This window comes from Atheta coriaria, unplaced genomic scaffold (genome assembly GCF_025399875.1).
Source record: "Atheta coriaria isolate IRGN ID8LTWV9N9 unplaced genomic scaffold, Caltech_Dcor_3.1 hic_scaffold_4_pilon, whole genome shotgun sequence".
In the NCBI taxonomy this organism is placed as follows: domain Eukaryota; kingdom Metazoa; phylum Arthropoda; class Insecta; order Coleoptera; family Staphylinidae; genus Dalotia; species Dalotia coriaria.
In genome coordinates this window covers 9,755,747-9,775,609 of record NW_027045446.1, presented here as the reverse complement: position 1 = coordinate 9,775,609, position 19,863 = coordinate 9,755,747, and the positions used below count along the sequence as shown (strand labels likewise).

The 19,863-nt window shown below is 41.0% G+C and overlaps 1 protein-coding gene across 3 annotated transcripts; it reads right to left on the bottom strand.

Annotated features, from left to right (window-relative positions):
- Positions 1–5,553: 5,553 nt before the first annotated feature.
- LOC135790210 (uncharacterized) lies at positions 5,554–18,602 on the bottom strand. Of its 3 annotated transcripts, XM_065300289.1 has the most exons (5): positions 17,985–18,602; positions 12,820–12,866; positions 7,760–7,995; positions 6,709–6,840; positions 5,554–6,643 (listed from the first exon to the last, which is right to left on the bottom strand). In XM_065300289.1, the coding sequence occupies exons 3-5, from the start codon at positions 7,916–7,918 to the stop codon at positions 6,296–6,298; spliced, it is 639 nt and encodes a 212-aa protein (XP_065156361.1). In that variant the 5' UTR covers positions 7,919–7,995; positions 12,820–12,866; positions 17,985–18,602; the 3' UTR covers positions 5,554–6,295. The 3 variants fall into 3 exon arrangements, with proteins under 3 accessions (XP_065156361.1, XP_065156360.1, XP_065156359.1); XM_065300288.1 differs by lacking the exons at positions 12,820–12,866; positions 17,985–18,602 and adding an exon at positions 11,139–11,294; XM_065300287.1 differs by lacking the exons at positions 12,820–12,866; positions 17,985–18,602 and adding an exon at positions 8,956–9,282.
- Positions 18,603–19,863: the final 1,261 nt, after the last annotated feature.

The window sequence follows — 19,863 nt, the reverse complement described above, 5'->3', positions numbered from 1 at the left end:
TAATAGAGATGTAAAATGTTGTTCGATGAATTGTGGATCACCTGGGTGGAGGATTTGAGAGTGCAGAAATAACACAATTGTGTTATTCGGTCGGAAGCGAGGCGGTAAAAAGGCGAAAACTGTAAAAAGAAGTAAATTTACAACCGGTTGTAACGCAGCATGTAATTTGTAGGGTGGTCCCCTTTTGCACGCCCGGCCGTCGGACGCTCAACGCCGGTGTATAATGAGACCCCCAATTAGACACCCGACTCGTTTTCACGTTTGTTTTCACGTCCGTTTTTACGCCGGCCCGAGAGATGGGCCGCGACCGTCAAGCGCGTTTATCGTTTTATCTCCGCACGCCAAGCCGGAGAGCTGGAGCGCGGCGTCTCTAGTTAAAATAAAGACATTAACTTGTTTATATTGATGCACTAGTGGTTGGTCGCGGTCGCGTTGCGGCCGAGACGATAATTACCGGCTCAGCGGCGAGATTTCGATTTTGAGGTGGCCCCGAGACGTTTCGAATTGTTTAAGGCAGCACGTGTGGTCTGACGTGACACACACACATATCGCATTCCCACGTTGTGCCAGTTTCCGGCTGAACGCCGGCGAAATATTTTCCAGGGTGTAAAACGAGTGAAATATTAATTTCAAGGGTCACACCTCGTATGGCTGGGGATTGATATGGCGCCGGCGGTCCTCGGTTGCTCGATTTCCAAAGCGGTACCGCCACAGCAGGACGCTTTACGAAACGGTGTTCGAAACGGACGACGGACTACCTGCAGCCGGTGTGGCGTGCTGAGCGCGCCTGCGACGCGCACTTTATTATCGCGCATCCCTTGTCACCCGGCGGGCGTGCGTCGGGTGGTCGCCTCACCTCGTTATCAACCCGACACCCCCGCTGGGGTGACGGCTCAATCACCTTTCGCGCATTCCTCCGGGTCTCACGTTGTGTATATATATATACACATGCAAAGTATAACTAAACAAATGGTACCTACGGTTCGGACCCCTTTGAGGTGTGCGGGAACCGAGCGTCAAGCGTGTATGATTTTTGTTGTTTCCGCAAGATTCGCACACCGCCTGGCTACGTGACCGCGAATGCGACTTGTTTATAATACAAATCGCCATGCAACTCTTCACGCCATGCGTCGACGAGGCGACTACCATTTTGGTACGGTCCGTGCATACATCAACGATCCATTGGGCGATAGGCGAGCAGCGCGGCAAGCGCGAAACGACGACAATAGCGCACGGCTGAGACGCGTTTTTTATTGTTCCCGATCTCCCGTTCGGTGCGCGTCGCGTCGCCACGGCGTGCCGCACATAAATCTCGGGACCTCCCTGGGTAACCTCAACGCAGTGGTGTACCAGTCCCACCTGCACACACAACAAACACTCAAATGGTAGGTCTTGATGTGTAAAATTACTGGGTACGCCCCTGTTTCGACTGCTTTGCGCGCCTCTTGTTAGCAGTTATATTCGGTGATTCAGCATCTAGTTGTAAATCTTGTAAATCACCTCAGAACTGAAGCGCTATCCGATCGGCAAATATTTACTCCTCAAAGGGAGGCATCGAAATTTTCCGGCCATTGTTCCACTTTGGGGTGTGCTGTCCAAAGCGCACTAGTGACAAGTAGATTTATGTATTTATGTGTGCGCACTAATGCGCAACTACCTGGTGTCCAGCTTAAAGAGGGTGCCAGAAGTGACACCTCGTGATGGCCAGCGCCGTACACCACGAGATCGCACCTCTCTCGTGGTAGGTCCGTCGCATCTGCATTCCACCTCGGGCGGATGAATGAACCGTAGCGCCACTGAATGAATCTCTCATCGGGGCACAAAGTGAGACGTCAGGAAATGGCCGCTGCAGTAAATATTTCGCCGGAGGCGGGCGCATACAAACAACCCCCTGTGAAATCAGCAATCTTTGCGCGGCGTTTCAAAGCGAAAAGCGCAGTCAATGCGACGCCACGTCACACAGACATTAGGCCAGCTTCTATTCTTCTCACTGCGGAGTGGTTGTGCACCACTCGTGATTTCTGATTCTTTAAGATAAAAGCGTCCAAAAACGCTCCTATTCAATTCACACCCTCTTGAATGATGGGAACAATGCCAGGCGATTCAAAACCGACCAACAACCGCCTAATATCCATAAGTTAGGAATGCATCTGCGCATTGTGGGCCTATTCAATTTGCGTTTCCATTCATAAACCGCCCAAACAATGACAGCGTCTCTCAAAACCCGGAAAATCTGCGATTTCACCTGGTCTGGCGCCACACATGATCAAAATACAATAAAAATTACTAACTTATTAGTCAATAGAAACCAGCTTGTCTAAATCAACATAATCAAGTGATGATTACATTTAGATGTTTTATCAGTGTATCATTGTGATAACAAGGAGTGACTTAATGAAATTCTTGCGTTTTTCACTAACATTTAGTATATTATAATGTGGTGTCATGCGGTTATTATTATTATCGACCCACTGGCGTCTAGATTGCGCATTTGCGCATGTGCAACGTACTTTCTGCGGTTCTAAGTTCTAAGAGCGTGCGTGGTATTTCCGGAGCACACCGACATCGCACGGCACGTTCGCCAACTCACGAGTCGCGACTAGATTCCGTTCACATTTTCAAATTCTGCTGCTCGGTAAATTCAATGTAGGTCAGACGTAATTGCAACCGCAAACATGTTAATTGTGAATAATTTTATTTTATTTCGTTAAGTCATCTTAGGATGGGCACTTATATTGGATTTGTATTTGTATATTGAGATCATAAATGACTTAAGTCTTTTAAAATGTAACTTGTAACCCTTTTGAGGGATTACAGTAGCTGAATGTTGGAATATGGTAAAACCCAGAAGCACTTTGCAATGGGGGATGAACATAGATTAAACACCACCCGAAATGTATACGCATTGTTGATGAAATTTGCGTTTGCATTTCGAAGGGCGGCTTAAGTCATTGTTTGGTGGCACTCCAAGTTGCACTTTTCGGCCGTTGTGGATGCAATAACATAAACACGGCTCGCGCTTTGTTTCGCCGGACGGACGACCGGCGACGATGTGAGCGAGAACCAGTTTGTGTGTGCCAAACAGAAATAATCTGCCTTTTCAAATGCGCATAATCTCCCTCGGCGCGAAGAGAGCGTTCGGGGCATTATCACTCAATCTCGAAAGTCATAAATCACCAATGGAAATCCGTCCATAATGTGTTCAAATATCGGCGTATCTTTGGGCGCTCTCTTCATGTGCCGACACTGTGTAAATCGATTCCGCAGGGGTCCCAAATGAGAAACGAAGTAACATTATTTTTTTTTCTACACACAAACAAATCGTTTTTATTGCCAACATCAGGATCTGAGGCAAAACGACAATAAATAAATAGGTAATTGAAGTTTCATGTAATAAAAATAAAAATTCCTTACTTAACTTAATTTTTATTCTCTTCGGTGCGTATCCTGTAGTAGCGCGATCGAGTTTGACGCAATCTGCTGCGAGACTCTTGTCGTACACGTCTTGTCGCCGCGCTTCGAGAACAAAAGAAAACGTAAATGCAATTACCGGCCAATTGAGCGTCGGAAAAAATACATAGAGGACAGGGCAGTAATTCCGTAATTAAAATAACGGACAATTAAAAGTCGAGATAAATATCAAAGACAAACGAAATACAAACGCACTGCAAACAAACAATTTTCTTTCACATTGCGATACATACGCACGAAAATTAGTTCCTGCTACTCATAACTCCGCCGTTGGAGCAAAAGAATCGAGACGAGACACAAATTATCTCACAACAAACCCAGCGCGACACAGTTGCTACACATGCGCGTAACGACGTAAAAATAATCAAACGCGAGCGTTTATTATAACTTGAATCTTTTCGTCATGACGCTAACGGATATTAATTTGTTGTAATTGGTTTATTTTCAATGATCTCTCGCAAAAGTGTCTAACTGTTTTTGTTTTATTTGTTTTCACAAACAATAAACACACCGTGCGGAATGTTTGCGGTGACCTCTATGAATCAGTTTAGGTATTGTAGTTGTGTTGTTTTTTTCGAGGTTAAGAAAAGTTGCGGCAAGCGCCGGTCGTAACAAGATCACACGCTTCGATTAACCCTTGTTGCTGAACGTTTTAAAGCTTGTTGCTTTTTTATTGTGGGTGCCAGTTACAAGTTTACACATGTAAGGTATGTAGTGGCTGTGTTCATGCAAATATTTCGTGTCTGTTTTTATTGGTTTTGCACCGCAGCGCTAAAAACTACCTGTTGCTCTCTGTTGCTTTAGCTGTACCTGTGTGTGTGTGCTGGGAAGGGTTACACATATAAGTTACACATGTCCAATCGGTAATAATTGACGGCCGCACCAGACTAGACTCCTTGTTATCGACAGTGGTCATCGCTACTTGGGCGTTTGTCGCCCTATCGGTGGCATCGAGACGAGCCAACGACGTGGTGGCATCTCGAGTATTCGAAATTAATTAATTTCCTGCCGTCCCACCGGTCGCGAAGGCGCATGTGATCAATAATTCCAACGATTATCAATGGGCTGCACCCGACAGAAGTCCCAATGCCACCAGGAAGTCACAAAAAATCATCTCCAACTTAACGGTTACAACAATAAGTAAATTTGGTGCAGTTGAACTAATCACCAGAGTCAATATTGTCTTCCTGTGCATGAAGCGATCCAGAAACGAAGAAAAAAACCCCAAGTGTCAAGGTATTTATGAATATATTCTATATCTCTCTGTGTGTGTGTGGGTCAATATTGTGAGTCGTTTGCGTCACTTCCGACCCATGCGGACAATTAATAAACAGCGCGGAATTAATGTTCGGCTGCGAGCATGCCGACACTCGAAAACTCAAATGCGTTCAGCTTGGTGTTCAATGCCAAGGTGATCTGTCATTGCCCGGCGCGCGCGTCCATTCCGCGAACGCGCCGGCAGGTTCTCACGAAAAGCGCCTAGCGCCTGCTCAGACGCGCCGTGCTTGAGTCACACTCGGTTCGCTCTCAGCGTCGTCGACGACGACGACATCAATGCGAGGCCGCAACCACCGAAATTAAACAATGCCGGACGGTCGGAATGCGCGTGGCTTATCATCCGATCTACATTTCGTTCTTTCTCCCTGTTTCAACGCCGGTAGAATGTAGAAAACACGAATATTCTTGTCGATGTTCAATAAATCTTCACAAAGCACCACGCCAGGTAAACTAGTTATTACACACTCGTCAAGACCTTCAACTACGCGCTGTGTGCAATAAACCGTCTGTCAATCGTGTACGAAAATAGTGAAAGGCTAGTGTCATTGGTAAAGTAGTGAAATAAAAATGACACTTTCGATGTTTATTTATGCCCAACTACCCTGTAAATAGTCATAAAGTGAAATTTCAAAGCTGACTAACTGACTGCGCCAACAGCGGCAACATCAAATCATAAATTACCGCCGTTGCCGTTATGGTGCAATAAATATAAATGCCCACAAGTAATCATAACTTATCCTACAGTACGCGCTGCAAAACGAGGAGATTCAAGGATTCAAAACACTCGCACACGTTCGCATTAAATAAACAAGTAGTATACATTTAATAACAATAAATATTCCTTCATTAATGTGCTCTAATATCACAGTATAAATCATACAACTGCCAAGTCAAATACTGTCTGTTATTGATTTCGTTTTGATGGACACCCGCAATTGAAGGTGTGCATCAAAAGTAACACAACAAGTGTCAAGTACACAACACAACACAAATCAAATAAGTGTGTGGGTCGCGTTGAAATACTCCTTTCTGAGTGAGTGTGTAAATGTGTGTGTGTGTGTGGCGTCCATGATCAAACGCCTGCATCAGCATCCGTCTTCGAAAGCAGGTGTGTGTATTATGGTACTAGAGTAGCTACAACAACTGCACACGTTTGCTAATTATCCTAGCGATTATATACAGTCATAAAGAGTTTCAACATAGTTCGCGTATCGTAAATAGAGTCATTCGCTAAATATAGTAGATATAAATTAATAAATATTAACTACGGTCTTAATTACAATTCAAAATAATGTTAATAGTGTTTCTCGCTTGCTACTTGCCGCCATTTTTAAATATATATATGTATATAAATTAATCGAATAAATATTTACAATATTTTCGTTCGACACGTCAAATAAATAAAATGTTATGTAAGAAAATGAACAACGCGATGCAATAAATAGGTAGAATGTAAATATAGGGAGATATGTCTCTAGTCGAAGGAAGTGTGCGATCGTAGATCGAGGACGAGCGGTGTAACGCGCTCGCCCAGTAGGGCCTCCTCTCAGAAGTGCGTCTCGAATGCTTTGATGGTGTACTCCAGGGCGTTGATGTAGTCACGGTAGATCACCCAGTTGCGTATTCTGCGCGTTGTTTCATCAACTTGTCTATCCTCATCGGGCATGATATCTCGTTCAACGTCTGGCTTGCGAACCAGACCGAGGGTACCAATGTTCATGTTGAGTTCGCGTAGGAGCGTGGTGAGGTCCTGACGCATATTGTTGAAGTTGATGCAGACTGATTGATCAGCACCATTATTGGGTGTACAGTTGTTGTATTCACTGACGATTTGTTCGATACCCACGCCGATTTTTTGGAATTGATGGTACAAGTGGATCATTTCTTCTTCCATCTGAAGTTATTAAAAATTTTATAGTTTTTTTGGTTATTTTGAGTTTTTTGATGGTTTTGACTTACCGTACGTGTGAACCCATCAGTTACATCCGTACCAAATTGTTTCGGTATGTCCGACTTGGAAGGTAACCAATCAAACGATGTAGAATTATAGCGTTGATGGACTTGTTCCGGTGTCATACTGAATTGGTTTTTCTGCAACGGAAATTTTTGAATATAAGTAACCTGAGATGTGCTGCTGCATGTTATGAAACCACTTGTTGCCCGCGCATGAATGTACTGTGTAGGAACACGTGTGTGCCAGTGTCGCAATCGCTGCACAAACAAGAGCACTTATTCACTCTCTCCGCGAAAGGAGAAATGTGGGATAGAGAAAAATGCGCGTATGCAAATGGTGTGCAGGTGCGAAAGGAAAGCGCTGATTAAGTGCGACCCGATAAGAGTTGAAGATATTAGTAGTAGGTATTAATCGACCTTGTTGGGGGCTCGGGTTGCGTTGCGTTTGCGCCTGTCTGACTGATTAAACCTGATGCTTGGGTAATTTCTATATCGCGACGCGTCGTCTCAGCCTCGCAGACTGCCTGACGCCCGGGTCGCAGGCACCTGGCACTGGCACACTCTCGGTGCGCGCACCCGCGTGGGAGGAACACACTCGCGTGCTCGTGTGTGCCCGATTGCGATTTCATTCATTCGATTCCAACGTGCGCCGCACGACCGTACCGGTTTCAAAATATAAATATGTAATCGACCACATGCCTACACATTTCAACAAAATTCACACCAATGCATATGCACTTTAGTATTCAACATATTTTTGCGAATATTATTTCAATCAAGTCCGATCCTGTTAATGAAATATAGGTGTCATCGGAAGAGTAGACAATACAATACAATACGTCTGCTATTAAATCGAACGTGCGCACACCGGCCGGAAAATTTCACCGGATGTGATAAAGACGCGAGTTATTTATATCCGACGCAGACGGCGAACAAAGAAGAAAAATATGATAGTGTGTAATCAGACATCAGGCCGTGATGGGCCGTGATGGTGTGACTAGCCGGCGCATACTAATTAGTTATATAGATTCCTACAGGATGTGCGGCGAAAACTCACCGTGTATTCTTCAAGGGAATGATTGGCTTTGTTGCATGCGATCTTCGCCTGCGTCTGGATGGTTTTCGCCAGCTGTGCTTTGAGTGCTTGCGTGATATTATCCTCCGGTTGCACATTCTCATTGAGTACCCAGAAGGGATCTTCCTGTTGTTGCTCCATGCTGCCGCTGGGTGCTGACAAGACCGTCGGTATGACTATCAGTAAATAGGTGACGACTGCAAGGACCTTTTTTACTCCTGCAAAGGATAAAAGGATAACAAACATATTAAGTTGGGTCGAGTAATTAACATCGCTTTGTAAGATGAAGAAAATGAGAAAAGATGACAGTGACACTTGAGTCTTGTACAAATAGAAGTATCCCGAGCCGTGTTGAGTTGTGGATGTATGCGGACATCAAACACACCGAAAGGGCGCCATAGCGTGAGAAGAAAATTTAATGTGCGTTTGACCTGTTGCTTGACGAAAGCTCGAAAGCACATGTCGCGAGCATGTCGAAATCGAAAAATGATTTTACTTTGTTGCTGCCAGTGTGTTAGCATGCGCATCGATTGTTGCTTCAAGGATGCTCGTTGAGAGCGCGGTTGGCGCGCGCGCTTCTCTTGTGTGTGCGCAACAGTAAGGAATTAATTCGATATTTTCTATAATTGCGAAATAGTTAGCGGACTCTTTTTACCGACATAATGGCCATTAATTGCGCGCGTCTTTTCCTTAATGCGATTGCGATCCTGCAATTGACGACATTTTTTACTTCGCCGCGGTTGGAAAAATTATCGCCACACACACGCATTGTCCGCAGGCACGCACAGGTGCCGTATCAGCTGTGTGGCTGCGCGGTGCATTTTTCCAAACAGCTACCACAACAATTTATGTAACTGCAAAAGGTGCACAAGTCTCGCGCGCGAGCGCTAATCGCTTCGCCACGCTCATGTGATTTACTATTATCGTTGGAGCGTTCGCGCTCCGGCCGTGATAAAAGGGCCAGCGCGTCGCAAATATTTTCACACGCACGACAGAAATCGATCCTAAGGCACACTCGCCACGGTTAGTCACATGCTGGGTGTCGTAATCGACGTTTACGATTTTTTGCCCCGGCCGAGTGTGATTCAATAGACGCGACCATTCGCAGGAATCGCGGGGGGCGGCTGCTGACTTGTGCCAGCGTCAAAGTCTCCGCGAGTAACACAACTACTACTTACTTTGCATGCTCCAGCGTGGGCATCTGCCCGCCGTCGGATTTTCCACTTGGGAATTTTCACTGATTAACGATGCGCGCGTTATGCACACGCAGCCCGGGCACGCGTCCAACAAGTCACCCGTCGACAACTTTCTACGGTTGACCGTTCGCTGGTCACGATCCAACATGCCTATCAGATGTCCACTGATAGTGTAATTATGCGCAACACTTTCAACCATTTTCGGTTTTTGATTTCGTTTTTGATTCAAGTTTCGCTGATGATCGGCGCGCTCTGATCAAGAGAGACGATAGCACGCGTACCGCTTAAGCACTAAACACTTCACGCGCCGGTTGTAACAACAACTGACAACATAACACTATATATCTGGTAATATCTGCCGGTTCGGGTGCGCGGCCGAACGCACGCAGGACGCGGCGTGCGCGTTGAGAGAATGTAGGTGGATCCGGCGCAAGAACCTCCTCCTCCTCCTCTCACCATTTCCCATTCATAAAACGGCTCTCCGAGTGTACACGCGCGAGACTTAAGTCGGGCGCACTCGTGACGTCACTGTCTCAGAGTGGGATTCTTCGAGGCGCGCGGCGGCTCGCCCGAAAACTAGTGAGCCAGCTGGATTTCCGCGTAATCGCGCAAGAAACTCCCGCATGACGTGGTGAGCGCGCGAACACCTTTCGGAACACACACCAAGAGCGCCAAGGTGGTGCAATTTTTTCTTCGTCGTCGATGATTTCCCGGAAGCTAACCAGAGGGTTGTATCGTACCGGAATGTCGGGCAGCGACTAAACCGTCGAGCGAGCGCATATGACTCCTCTGGCAGGAGTCTCTGGATGGATGAATCAACTTGATTACGACTCCAGGCGCTCTGTTTGTATGTGTTTTAACCGATACACGTAATAGCAGTCACGATGTGCGCGCTGTGTGTGAGTGTAGACCTACGCCACACTCACGCTATTACACTGTTATTATGTTGTGATGACTAGTTTGCAGGTAATTTTATTGTTACCTTAATTGCATACCTTTGGATCAGACTATTATAAAACTTGACGGATGGCGGAAAATTCGATAAAGTGACTAATGACGAATTATAATTTTCTTTGATTTTATTTCTCGTAAAGAAGCGATTAACACTTGTAGTGCGGGCGTGTGTGGTGGCACGCTAACAAGTTTCGTGTTTGGACCTGTCGGAGCTTGCTTTACGCTCTTTTTTCTTTTCTTTACCAAGTCCAGGTAGCTGTAGTATTGGTATTGTCGCATGGACAATGTATTTTTAATAGGAAAACGTGACTATTCTAATTTGATGCTTTAACGTTGTTTTTGTGTTTTTGAACAAAAAAAAATGGAAAACTACTCAAAAAGAAAAGTGTGACTTTTGTGCTAACATAGGTGCAATATGCAATGAAGCAACACTCAAAATGTCATAAACTGCAATGCAGTAATAAACCGATAAATCACTCCTCGGTGACCATTGTGTAAAATTTCCGATTTTCCGTCAAGGTGTGTGTTCCGCATTCAAGTATAAAAATAGTGCCCCACAGATTAAATCATCTGCTATTTTCTCACCACATATTCTCGACTATTCCAACGTGTTTAGTAACACACTTGTTTGCATAACGCTTTATTGCACTTGAGACGTCGACGAAATTTCGTGCGTTTGCGCCCGGCGTGTAACAAAACGTATGAATGAAATCGAGCGAGCAAACAAAACGCGAAACCGGCCACAGCACGCGGGAATTCCCTAGGTCTCGGTCACGATTCGCGCCGGTCGAACTCGGAATCGTATTACCGCGCGCGCGCGACGCGCGCATGTGTGTGTTTGTACAACTGCGAACGTACGAAGCATAATAAACGTGAGTACGCAAGTCGTGCACGCACGCGCACCCAGCCACAACACAAACACGCGCACGCTGGTTAGCAGTGTGGAGAGCTCATCGGTTAATAATATTAGCAATATACAAACAATGCGCATGAATCATCCGGCGACCTCGCAAGGTGATTGCAGCAATTTGATGTCCCGGCGCGAAGAAATGCGAGAGTCAATTTCAGTTACGAAACTTGCGCGGACTTTGGACGCTTTTTTTTTACCTTGCACGCTGCCGGATCTAGACGTGATGCTGCTAAAACTGTGTCAGGAAAGTGACTTAACTTGAGTAATATGGTGTAACATAATAATATCACTTTATATTTACCTAAGGATTGAGCATTAGATTTCATTAAACATTGTCTTCATTTATTTTCTTTTTTTGCGGACAATTCGAGTTAAAAAACCAAATAAAAAGTGAAAATTTAAATTTAAAATTAAAACCACTATAGATTCGTCAATATTTTGACACCACAAGTATGACACCTTCAAAAACACATGTCAAAAATTAAGCATTTTAGTTTAATTGGATAATAATGTGATGCAAGTGTATTATGCGTTTTTGTAGAACAAGAAAACCTTAAAAAAAACGGTGAAAAAAGGTTTTCGGTGGACATGTTAATAAGCGAAGCGCCTGCTCGGTGTTATCGCGCCCCGATCTGTGTAAACATAATTCCCAAGGATTCTTTCCTCTTCTGCACACGACGACGACAACGACGGTCGGCCGGCCGGTCGGTCGGTGAGGTGCTTTATGTGTGCGCGCGACATACCGACGGAAGCAAACGCGCGCGGAGTCTTCGCATTGTCACCGGCCGGTAACATGGATTTTATGCAGCGAACACGAAGCTCAAGAAGAAGCAGCGGTAATTTATGAGGGTCACTCTCCTGTCCGTCGCGCGCGGAGAAGCGCCGCAATGGAAATTATTATTTTAAATTTAAAATGATATATTTATATTTCCCTTCTGCCGTGTGGAATGCGTGTGGCATGGGAGGGCACATAATTCTTTAAGTTTTTCTGCTGCGGCAAATCACAAACATCTAGAGACGCGTTTCTTTTCGGTTTCATCGCCCCGGGAATGTTTCTGCGTCTCTCTGTTGATATACGAAAACGACCCGAAACATTAAAATGACAAAACATTAATTCTTACAAAAATTTAATGTCGATTACGTGCCAACGCTTCGTTTTATGTGGACGCGTATAAAAGTGAGATCTTTTTTGATATACGCACTGAAAATTTTTTATTGTAATTTTTATTGATTAAGATATTTCAACGCCTTTTGTGCACTATGCGACCATATGTCTATCAAATCAATAAATATGCAAATTAACTTTCAGTGCAACGTGGTTGATACGTTTATGAAATTATGAATGAAACCAGTAATAGTATCGCCCACACTTTTGGCACGCTACCAATACATCCGCTTTTCCTCTCTCGCTATATTTATTTACGCAGCGCGCGTTGTTTTAACTTTTCTTAAAATATCCAGATTCATCAATGGATGTTTGCCGATGACTCAAAATATTATTCATATTTGTTTGCGCGACCGCAAGTATGTGCGTAGTTTTACTTTACGAGGTATTTAATTTAATTGTTATGCGATTAGGACACGAGCCTATTAGTGAATGAAAAAGTCCGGTTCAAAACAATGACTCTCGCCGGCCATTAAATCATCAAATACATCTTTCTACAAGTTGAGAGCAAAAAAAAAAGATGAAATTCGATCAATTTTTTTCGGTTCGCGTTGCTCAGAATCACTTCCTGTGTCTACTAAACGTCTGGCAATTTACCGCTCGCAAATCTTTCACGTCCCGAAACGTCAATGTTATGAATAATGGGGCGGGCAGACATAATAAGAATTCGGAGCCACACACTGTGTAACACGAAACCAGGATTGCGACCCTGGGTATACGGTTGCTGAAAGGCGCACATTCCGAGATGTCATGAGTGATATTATTGTCTATAGGCGATATGGGTTTGCGTCCCAGATCAAAAAATGCACGCACGTACCTTTTGCGGATGTGTAGCTCTAGAGCTTGGCGTTGGCGCCGCAGGACCTGCAACAAAAGTAGAGAAGAAAAAAATATTAGTACATCCTGCATTGCGTTGGCGTTATCCTCAGCCAGCCGCCCACAGCACATGACAGGACAACCCTCTACGTCACAGTGGGATTCGTGACGAATGTCGCTAATTTATCCGCTATTTTCGGCTTTTCCAATTAAGTGGTGCAGCCGGCATTTTTAGCAGCAATTGCTATTTATGGTTCGATTAATCGCACATCCGCATCGCATTAACTTACGATTAATTTGGATCACTGATTATTGGTTCATCCGCTTCTACTTGGACTAGGTCGCTATAACATACTTACATCTAAATATGGATTATTGCATCCCTTATTATCACCAAAATGTTTTTTTTGTTTAAAAACATTTTTAAAAGTTTTGTTTTAAAGATGACCAAAAAATATGCATGAATCAGTATGACGAATATTATTCATGTCATCCGGGTGGAAAATCGATGCATAGGGGGTGGTTAGACGGCCTTGACACTGAACTTTCGCAGTGGGTCATCATTTCCATGCGTTTCCACACGCTATACGTGTCGGTGTTCTCGGAATGTTTGCGTAATACCACCACCCATTGGAAAATAATGGGAAAATTGTTTGGATGTTAGGCTCAGATTTCATATTTTCGTTGAAAGATGTATTAGTCCCGCGGTCGGCTGATGAATAATCGAAATTTCCCAAAATTACGTTTGTTTTGGTTAAATGGACCAAAAAACAAAACTAGAGCACGCATATTGAGTCATAGAAAAATCTGTTTAAGATTACTATATTATTACTATAGACGTAATACGTTTTTTTTTTCTTAACGTAGTTAATAAAAAGTAAAAGTGGTATTTCCATGAATGAATTCTTTGGAATGCACGAAGAACAAACGAAAACGTTCGGATATCCGACTGCATTCAATTGTAGTGTTACAATAAATCATTCCTTCGGCGGCAGGAGCTCACACCGCCTGACTCATTAATATTTCACATTCATCTTTCCTGTCTCATTGTCGATTACGCTCGCTGAATACGATCTTTCGACTCGTGCTGCCCAAAAACAACTACGTGTTTTCGGCGAAGTGTAAAGCGCCGCCGCTTCTAACCTCAAATTAATCCGAATATTGGGAAATTAAGAGAGTCGGGTATTAAAACATTTCTTCAACATGAATCACTGACATGACATTCTTGTCGGTAAAGTTGCGTAAGTTGCGTAATCGTAACGGTAATTGTAGGTATATACTGAGGTTGAAACATTTCAAGTACTGCAACTTTTTCTATATTTTATTTATTTCGTTTTGTCGTTTTGTGCTTTCGCACTTGTTAGTTAATTCGTGCAGCTAGCAAGCGCATGACGCACGCTTGACGACTGATAAGAATGAAAGACACGTACACGTACAAAAACGCGAGCACATGATCACACCGGAAATGTCCGCATTGCTGTCGTGCTGTTGCATCTATATTATAAGCACAGATAAGATAAAAATGCATCATGTGTGGTAACTGAAGAGATATGCAGTAGGCATTTTTTTGAAATTTCATCATAATTGATAAGTTTACTGCAAATGCGTCAACGGAAAATTAAAATTTTCATATTTCACGGATGCAGGAACTCAATACAATTTACAAAAATAATTTTTCATTGTTTACTGAGATGACAATGTTCGATAGGTACACGGAACCTATGTGAGATCATATCGTTTAGTCCGGAATGGAGAATCCCTTTTTCCACAATTGATTTTCGTTTCTTTTTTACAAGTGCGTCATTACACACTTTACATTACATCATGATGTAAATCTGCATTTATTTTCGTGTGGTTTACAGCTGAGTGCTTTGAAGAAGTGCTTTCGGGTTGTGTTTATATTGTTAATAATAAAACAAACTAGTGCCTGTGTGTCATCTATAGCTAAATCCGTTATAATATTCCAGAATTTTTGATTTTGGTAGGCGTAATTTATTTTTTATTTTTTATATTTGTAATAATATAAAGCAATCGTGTGAATGAGAACATCGAAAACGGTGCGGGATCATATTACCGCAAATGTTTATAGAAAAATTTGCCATTTCGGCGTTTCCATTGTGCGCACTGCGCTGCGTTTTATTGTTTTGACAATCTGCAACAATTTTTCGCCTTCGGTGCGCGCTAAATGCGCATTATATCACATCGCCGCATCTCGTGCGCAGAAAAATCTTAAACATTCCGAAAAGTTCGTTGATCACGGCCTGTAAGGATGCAGGCAGATCGGATGACAATTCTTGCTGTTGTACTAAAATTCCTTAAGGCTTTATTTTATTTAATAAAATTTTCACCAAATTTACGCGTAAAAATAAAAAAAATATCAATTAAATATTAATATTGTGAATATTACACAATAATTATAAATAAAATGTTTACTAATCAGTTATTAATTAGAACAGAAAAAAAGTTTGATGTAATAATACGCAGAAATCAATAATAGAACAACAATAGCAGCTGTTTTACAATCGTGTTTACCTCATTCTTTTTTTATTAGGTGTTTACTCGACTAATATTTGTTCATCTCGTGCGTAACATCAATTGAAAATGTTATCGGCGATTAAATAAATCGTATTGCACTTAAGTCAGTTCCGAGTGATGAATCACAAGCAAATATAAAAAGTAAATAAATCAATAAGATATAAATAGAATTTGTTTTTAAAAAATACGCGTTCGATATTTATACCGCAACTCAATCACAGTACATATTTTTCCTGACATTGAAATATGTAACTTGTATGATACTAAAATATTTATACGGTAATATAAATTTTACAACGTGCATTAAATCTTAATCAATGATACACATCATTTAATAATAATAAGAATATACAGTTGAACTATATTTATATATTCATATTTTGTATGTGGCTGCGAGTATCAAGTAGGTGCGAGTTCACAAAGTGGTCTTAGATAAGCGTAAATAAATAATACATAAATGGTTTATGCGAATTTAACGTTTAGTGCCCTCAGAATTCAACGTGTCGGTCTGGAAGTTATTCACACATTTATTAATAACCTTGAGATGATTGATTCGAATTCAGTGTTGGCAATGTGTGTCGGCTTGGTTCATGAACCGATCAGTGAACACAACCCACGCAATATTACTAATAATAATGAAATATTTAACTATTTCATTGAATAGAAGAGTGTAGAATAGTTTTAATATAATAAATCAATGAACCTGGTAATTATTTAAATTACCAGCGATAAATTAACTAAACTGCTACCACTGCTACTTAATTTAAAATGTTAATGTTTGTTTTATCTGATTATCGCGCGTGAATACCTAGTATTTACTAATATAAATAATAAATATGTAATATTATGCAAAGCGGTGTAATTTTTGTTCGCGCACGTTCGCGAAGTGTGTAAATGTAGGAAATTTCCTTGCGCTTTGCGAGCAGTTGCGGTTCGCTTCCTCATAGATGTCACTTGTTGTGTGAAATTGCAATTTTCTATGCTTTGCTATGCTTTTCACATGTGTCCACTCCGCACAAATGAAAAGTTAACATATTCCACAATATTTAAGTGCTTACGACTTGTTAAAATGATATTTTAATGTTGTTTACTTAATTTATTCAAACTCCTACTTATTCTTGTTCAGTGTGTTAGTTGTTATGCATTATGGATTCAAGCAGGTGAAAGTTACGTTTCATAAAATTTTAGTTCGTGTTTAAATTCAATAAGATACGGAAGCAGTGTGTAATCGTAGGCAACCCACACAATCGATTTGAATAACGTGTTGTGAACATCTTCAAGGTTAAAATTTTATTTTTTTTTACTTAGACTTTTAAAAATTTAAAAATACACTCGGTATAAATTTAAAATATGTAAATTATTGTGCGATACGTTAAACAAACACTTATAGCATTTATTGGAGGCATTCATGTTATTTATAAATTATGTTAATGAAGTGAATACACTGAATTAAACACCGGTGTGTTTTATGGGCGTGCAAGTGATTCCTCCGCATTCGGAGAAAAACCTGCGTGATTCTAAGAATGTCATATCTACATATTCGTATCGTTGCTATGTTTACACGGTGCTACAGCTTCAATAATGTGTTTGCAGTGCGTTTAAACACTTAACACTGCAGTGCGAATTGAAGGCGTGATCATTGGGTAATCCCAATGCTTATTATTGTCGTTATCTTATCGTTTATGTATTCTTTCACGCTTTGTTGGACAACAATGAACTGCTCAGATAAAAAACAATGGGAGAATAATCACAAGGACATTCGGTGATCGTATTGTTATTTTTGCAACAGTATTTTAGTTTTTGTTTAATAAAATCAAAACTATAAATCATAAAAGTTTAATTTTTGCGTTAATAAGTTAAGGGATAAATTGTTTACATAATTTCACTAAAATTTTGTTGATGTGTTTATTATTATCGAAGTTATGAGAATGTTAAAGTTTAATTTATAAGAAATTTAAGAAATTATGTTTAATTACAGTTTTTTCTGACTTTGAAAAGTGATTTCATAGAAATGTTTATATAATTTAGCGTGGAATTTGTTACTTTATCAATTTCTAATGAAATCATCAGTTTAAATTGATTATTAATAAAGTTATTAATTAATTACTATAAACAGTGAACTCTTGTACGTCACATAAGGTCATCACAACAATTTTAATTAATTACTCGGAAACGATTCAAGCTACAGCTATCAATCTTCCAGAAATTGATTATGGATTAAATCCTGGTCTCATGACGAGAAAATAAACAAAATTAGATTATTACATAAAAAGTTATGAACAATTAAACTTTGATTTTATTTAAAAAAATTAAATTTTTGTTTACAAGAATGTATTTCTTGATAAAAGCTACAAATTCATTTTTTAGTGATATGAAGTTATATATTTCGATACAGAATTTAATAGTGAATAGATCCCTGAAGAAATTACAAGGATAACTTAATTAGTTTTCGCATAATTCATGAAAAACTAAACTTTTTAATCTTGCATTAAGCAAAGTCGCCCTAACTATATATAAATAAGTAATTATATCGATTATCGGGTTCAATTGAAAGGTTAGAGCACAAAGTCGCTTGCAATGTGAGAAATATAACACGTACAAATAAAATTCCCCAGTGATTTTTTTACTTACTTGTGTCAAAAACCGGAAATGCGTTGCGTCGCAGCCGAATGCAGAAAATACACTGATTTTCAATTTCCTTCAATTTCGAATATTTCGTTTACCGAACCGAGCCCATACACAATCTGACAGTTAACTGGTGACTGGCACCACGCGTACGCACGTTTTAAGAGACCAACCTCATCGATAACACAAATTATCCTCGCGAGCCGCGAGTCTATTCCACGCGGCGCGCTCACAATAAACCAAACGCGCCTAAATTTTAACGACGCACAGGCCAGCAGCAGCTGGAGAGTTTCTCCTTGCGGTCTCGCGCTACGTGTGCGTGTGTTTTATTTATAATTACTATTAGCACGTGACACTAAACGCACAGCACATTCGCGTCTCGCGCTGGTACGAAATGTTTGCGCGGAACACACACAACACACAATAACTAACTTAAAATCGTCAAATTGAACGTATGGGAAAACACTCGTGTCGAATCCACGCACAACTGCTCTGCATCGGATAACAGCGATATTTACGGCCGCGTTGTACTCGAATTTCAAATTATTAATTTAAAATTTTCAACGCGAAGCGCGAAAACGCGACTCGCATTCCATGGACGCTCGAATTTAACTCGTCGCTGGCGCAAACGTGCGAGTTGGATATATCGCCGCGTTCGTTATGTAATTTTACGCGAGTCGAAGGTCTCACAACGCCGACGCACTCACACAATGACACAATATTCAAACATGTTTAACATGTCGACAATCACAAATTGTTGCTATAATGAAATATTAATGATTTCGGCTTTCGAATGTGTTGTTCTGTATGTAATTCATTGATGTTTATAATATTACAATATGGCCGCCATGTGCGAGAGTTTCTTGGAGCGTGAAATTTGCATGAAATTCAGCGTTTAATGGCCGCTGACCAAGGATGACTCTCGAATTCAACGAGCCAATGAATTTCTTCTTCGTGGCTGTCTTCTGAATCGCTGCGGTTGCGAGCGGCGAGTCATTAAAATGCAAAATATCGTGCACGTTCAAGGGCGGTACCGTAACTAATTGCATTATGGTATTATCGCATCCAGAGTGGAATATTTAACATTTTGGGTTGTATTTTTCGATGTAAAGAGGAAAAATCATAGTGTTTGTATGTGTTTTGTTTGGTTTGTGTGGAAAAATCGATTTTCAACTAGTTCCCGACTTAGTGACGCCTAGTTACGAGGTCAGGGGAAATTAGGTCGGTTGTAATTTTTGTGTTTTATTTGAATTCACTACAAGTGTAGCCATTTGGGAGACAACTATATTTCAATTAGTTAATTAATTAAATTATATTCAGTTTTGTTGTTAAATTAAAAAGAAAAACTCGAAAAATAATTTTTATAAATTTTTTCGTTTTTCTAATTTTTATTTTGATTTTTTTCGGTGTTGTAATAAATATTTTGCGATTCGTGAGGAAAAATAAGCTAAAAAATTAAATATCTTAAAAATCGGTCGAGTAATTCATGAGTTATAAGTAAATAACGTGATTTTATACAGTTATTTATAGATTTGATAGTCTTAAAACTTAAAATGAAAGACCTGAAAGGATTCTTAAAAGCCGAACATCAAAAGTCAATTTGAAAATGTAAAAACGCGCATTCTGTGCTAAAAATAACCGCGGTATTGATTTTAAGATATACCTCGCTTCTCTGCTTGTAATAGCAAAACGCAAACCGAGCGCTAATTAAAATCTAGCACAATCGGTAATTAACTGTACCGTCCTGCTGCATGCCAACAATGCGCATTGTGTGTTTTGCAGCTTGCTAATTAATTAAAGCAATTTGACATCCAGCCGCCTGGATTAAAGATCATTACAAGATTACTCCGCCAGTCAGCGCGGCTGGAAAAATGCGAAATTCTTC

What these genes read in the sequence shown, in the direction of transcription:
- LOC135790210 (XM_065300287.1), bottom strand. Translation starts at nt 9,172, where the DNA reads ATGGTTGAAAGTGTTGCGCATAATTACACTATCAGTGGACATCTGATA. An exon ending in ATTCCCTTGAAGAATACACG is followed by an intron (nt 6,841 to 7,759) that starts GTGAGTTTTCGC and finishes TTTCCGTTGCAG; the next exon opens with AAAAACCAATTCAGTATGAC. An exon ending in CTGATGGGTTCACACGTACG is followed by an intron (nt 6,644 to 6,708) that starts GTAAGTCAAAAC and finishes TAATAACTTCAG; the next exon opens with ATGGAAGAAGAAATGATCCA.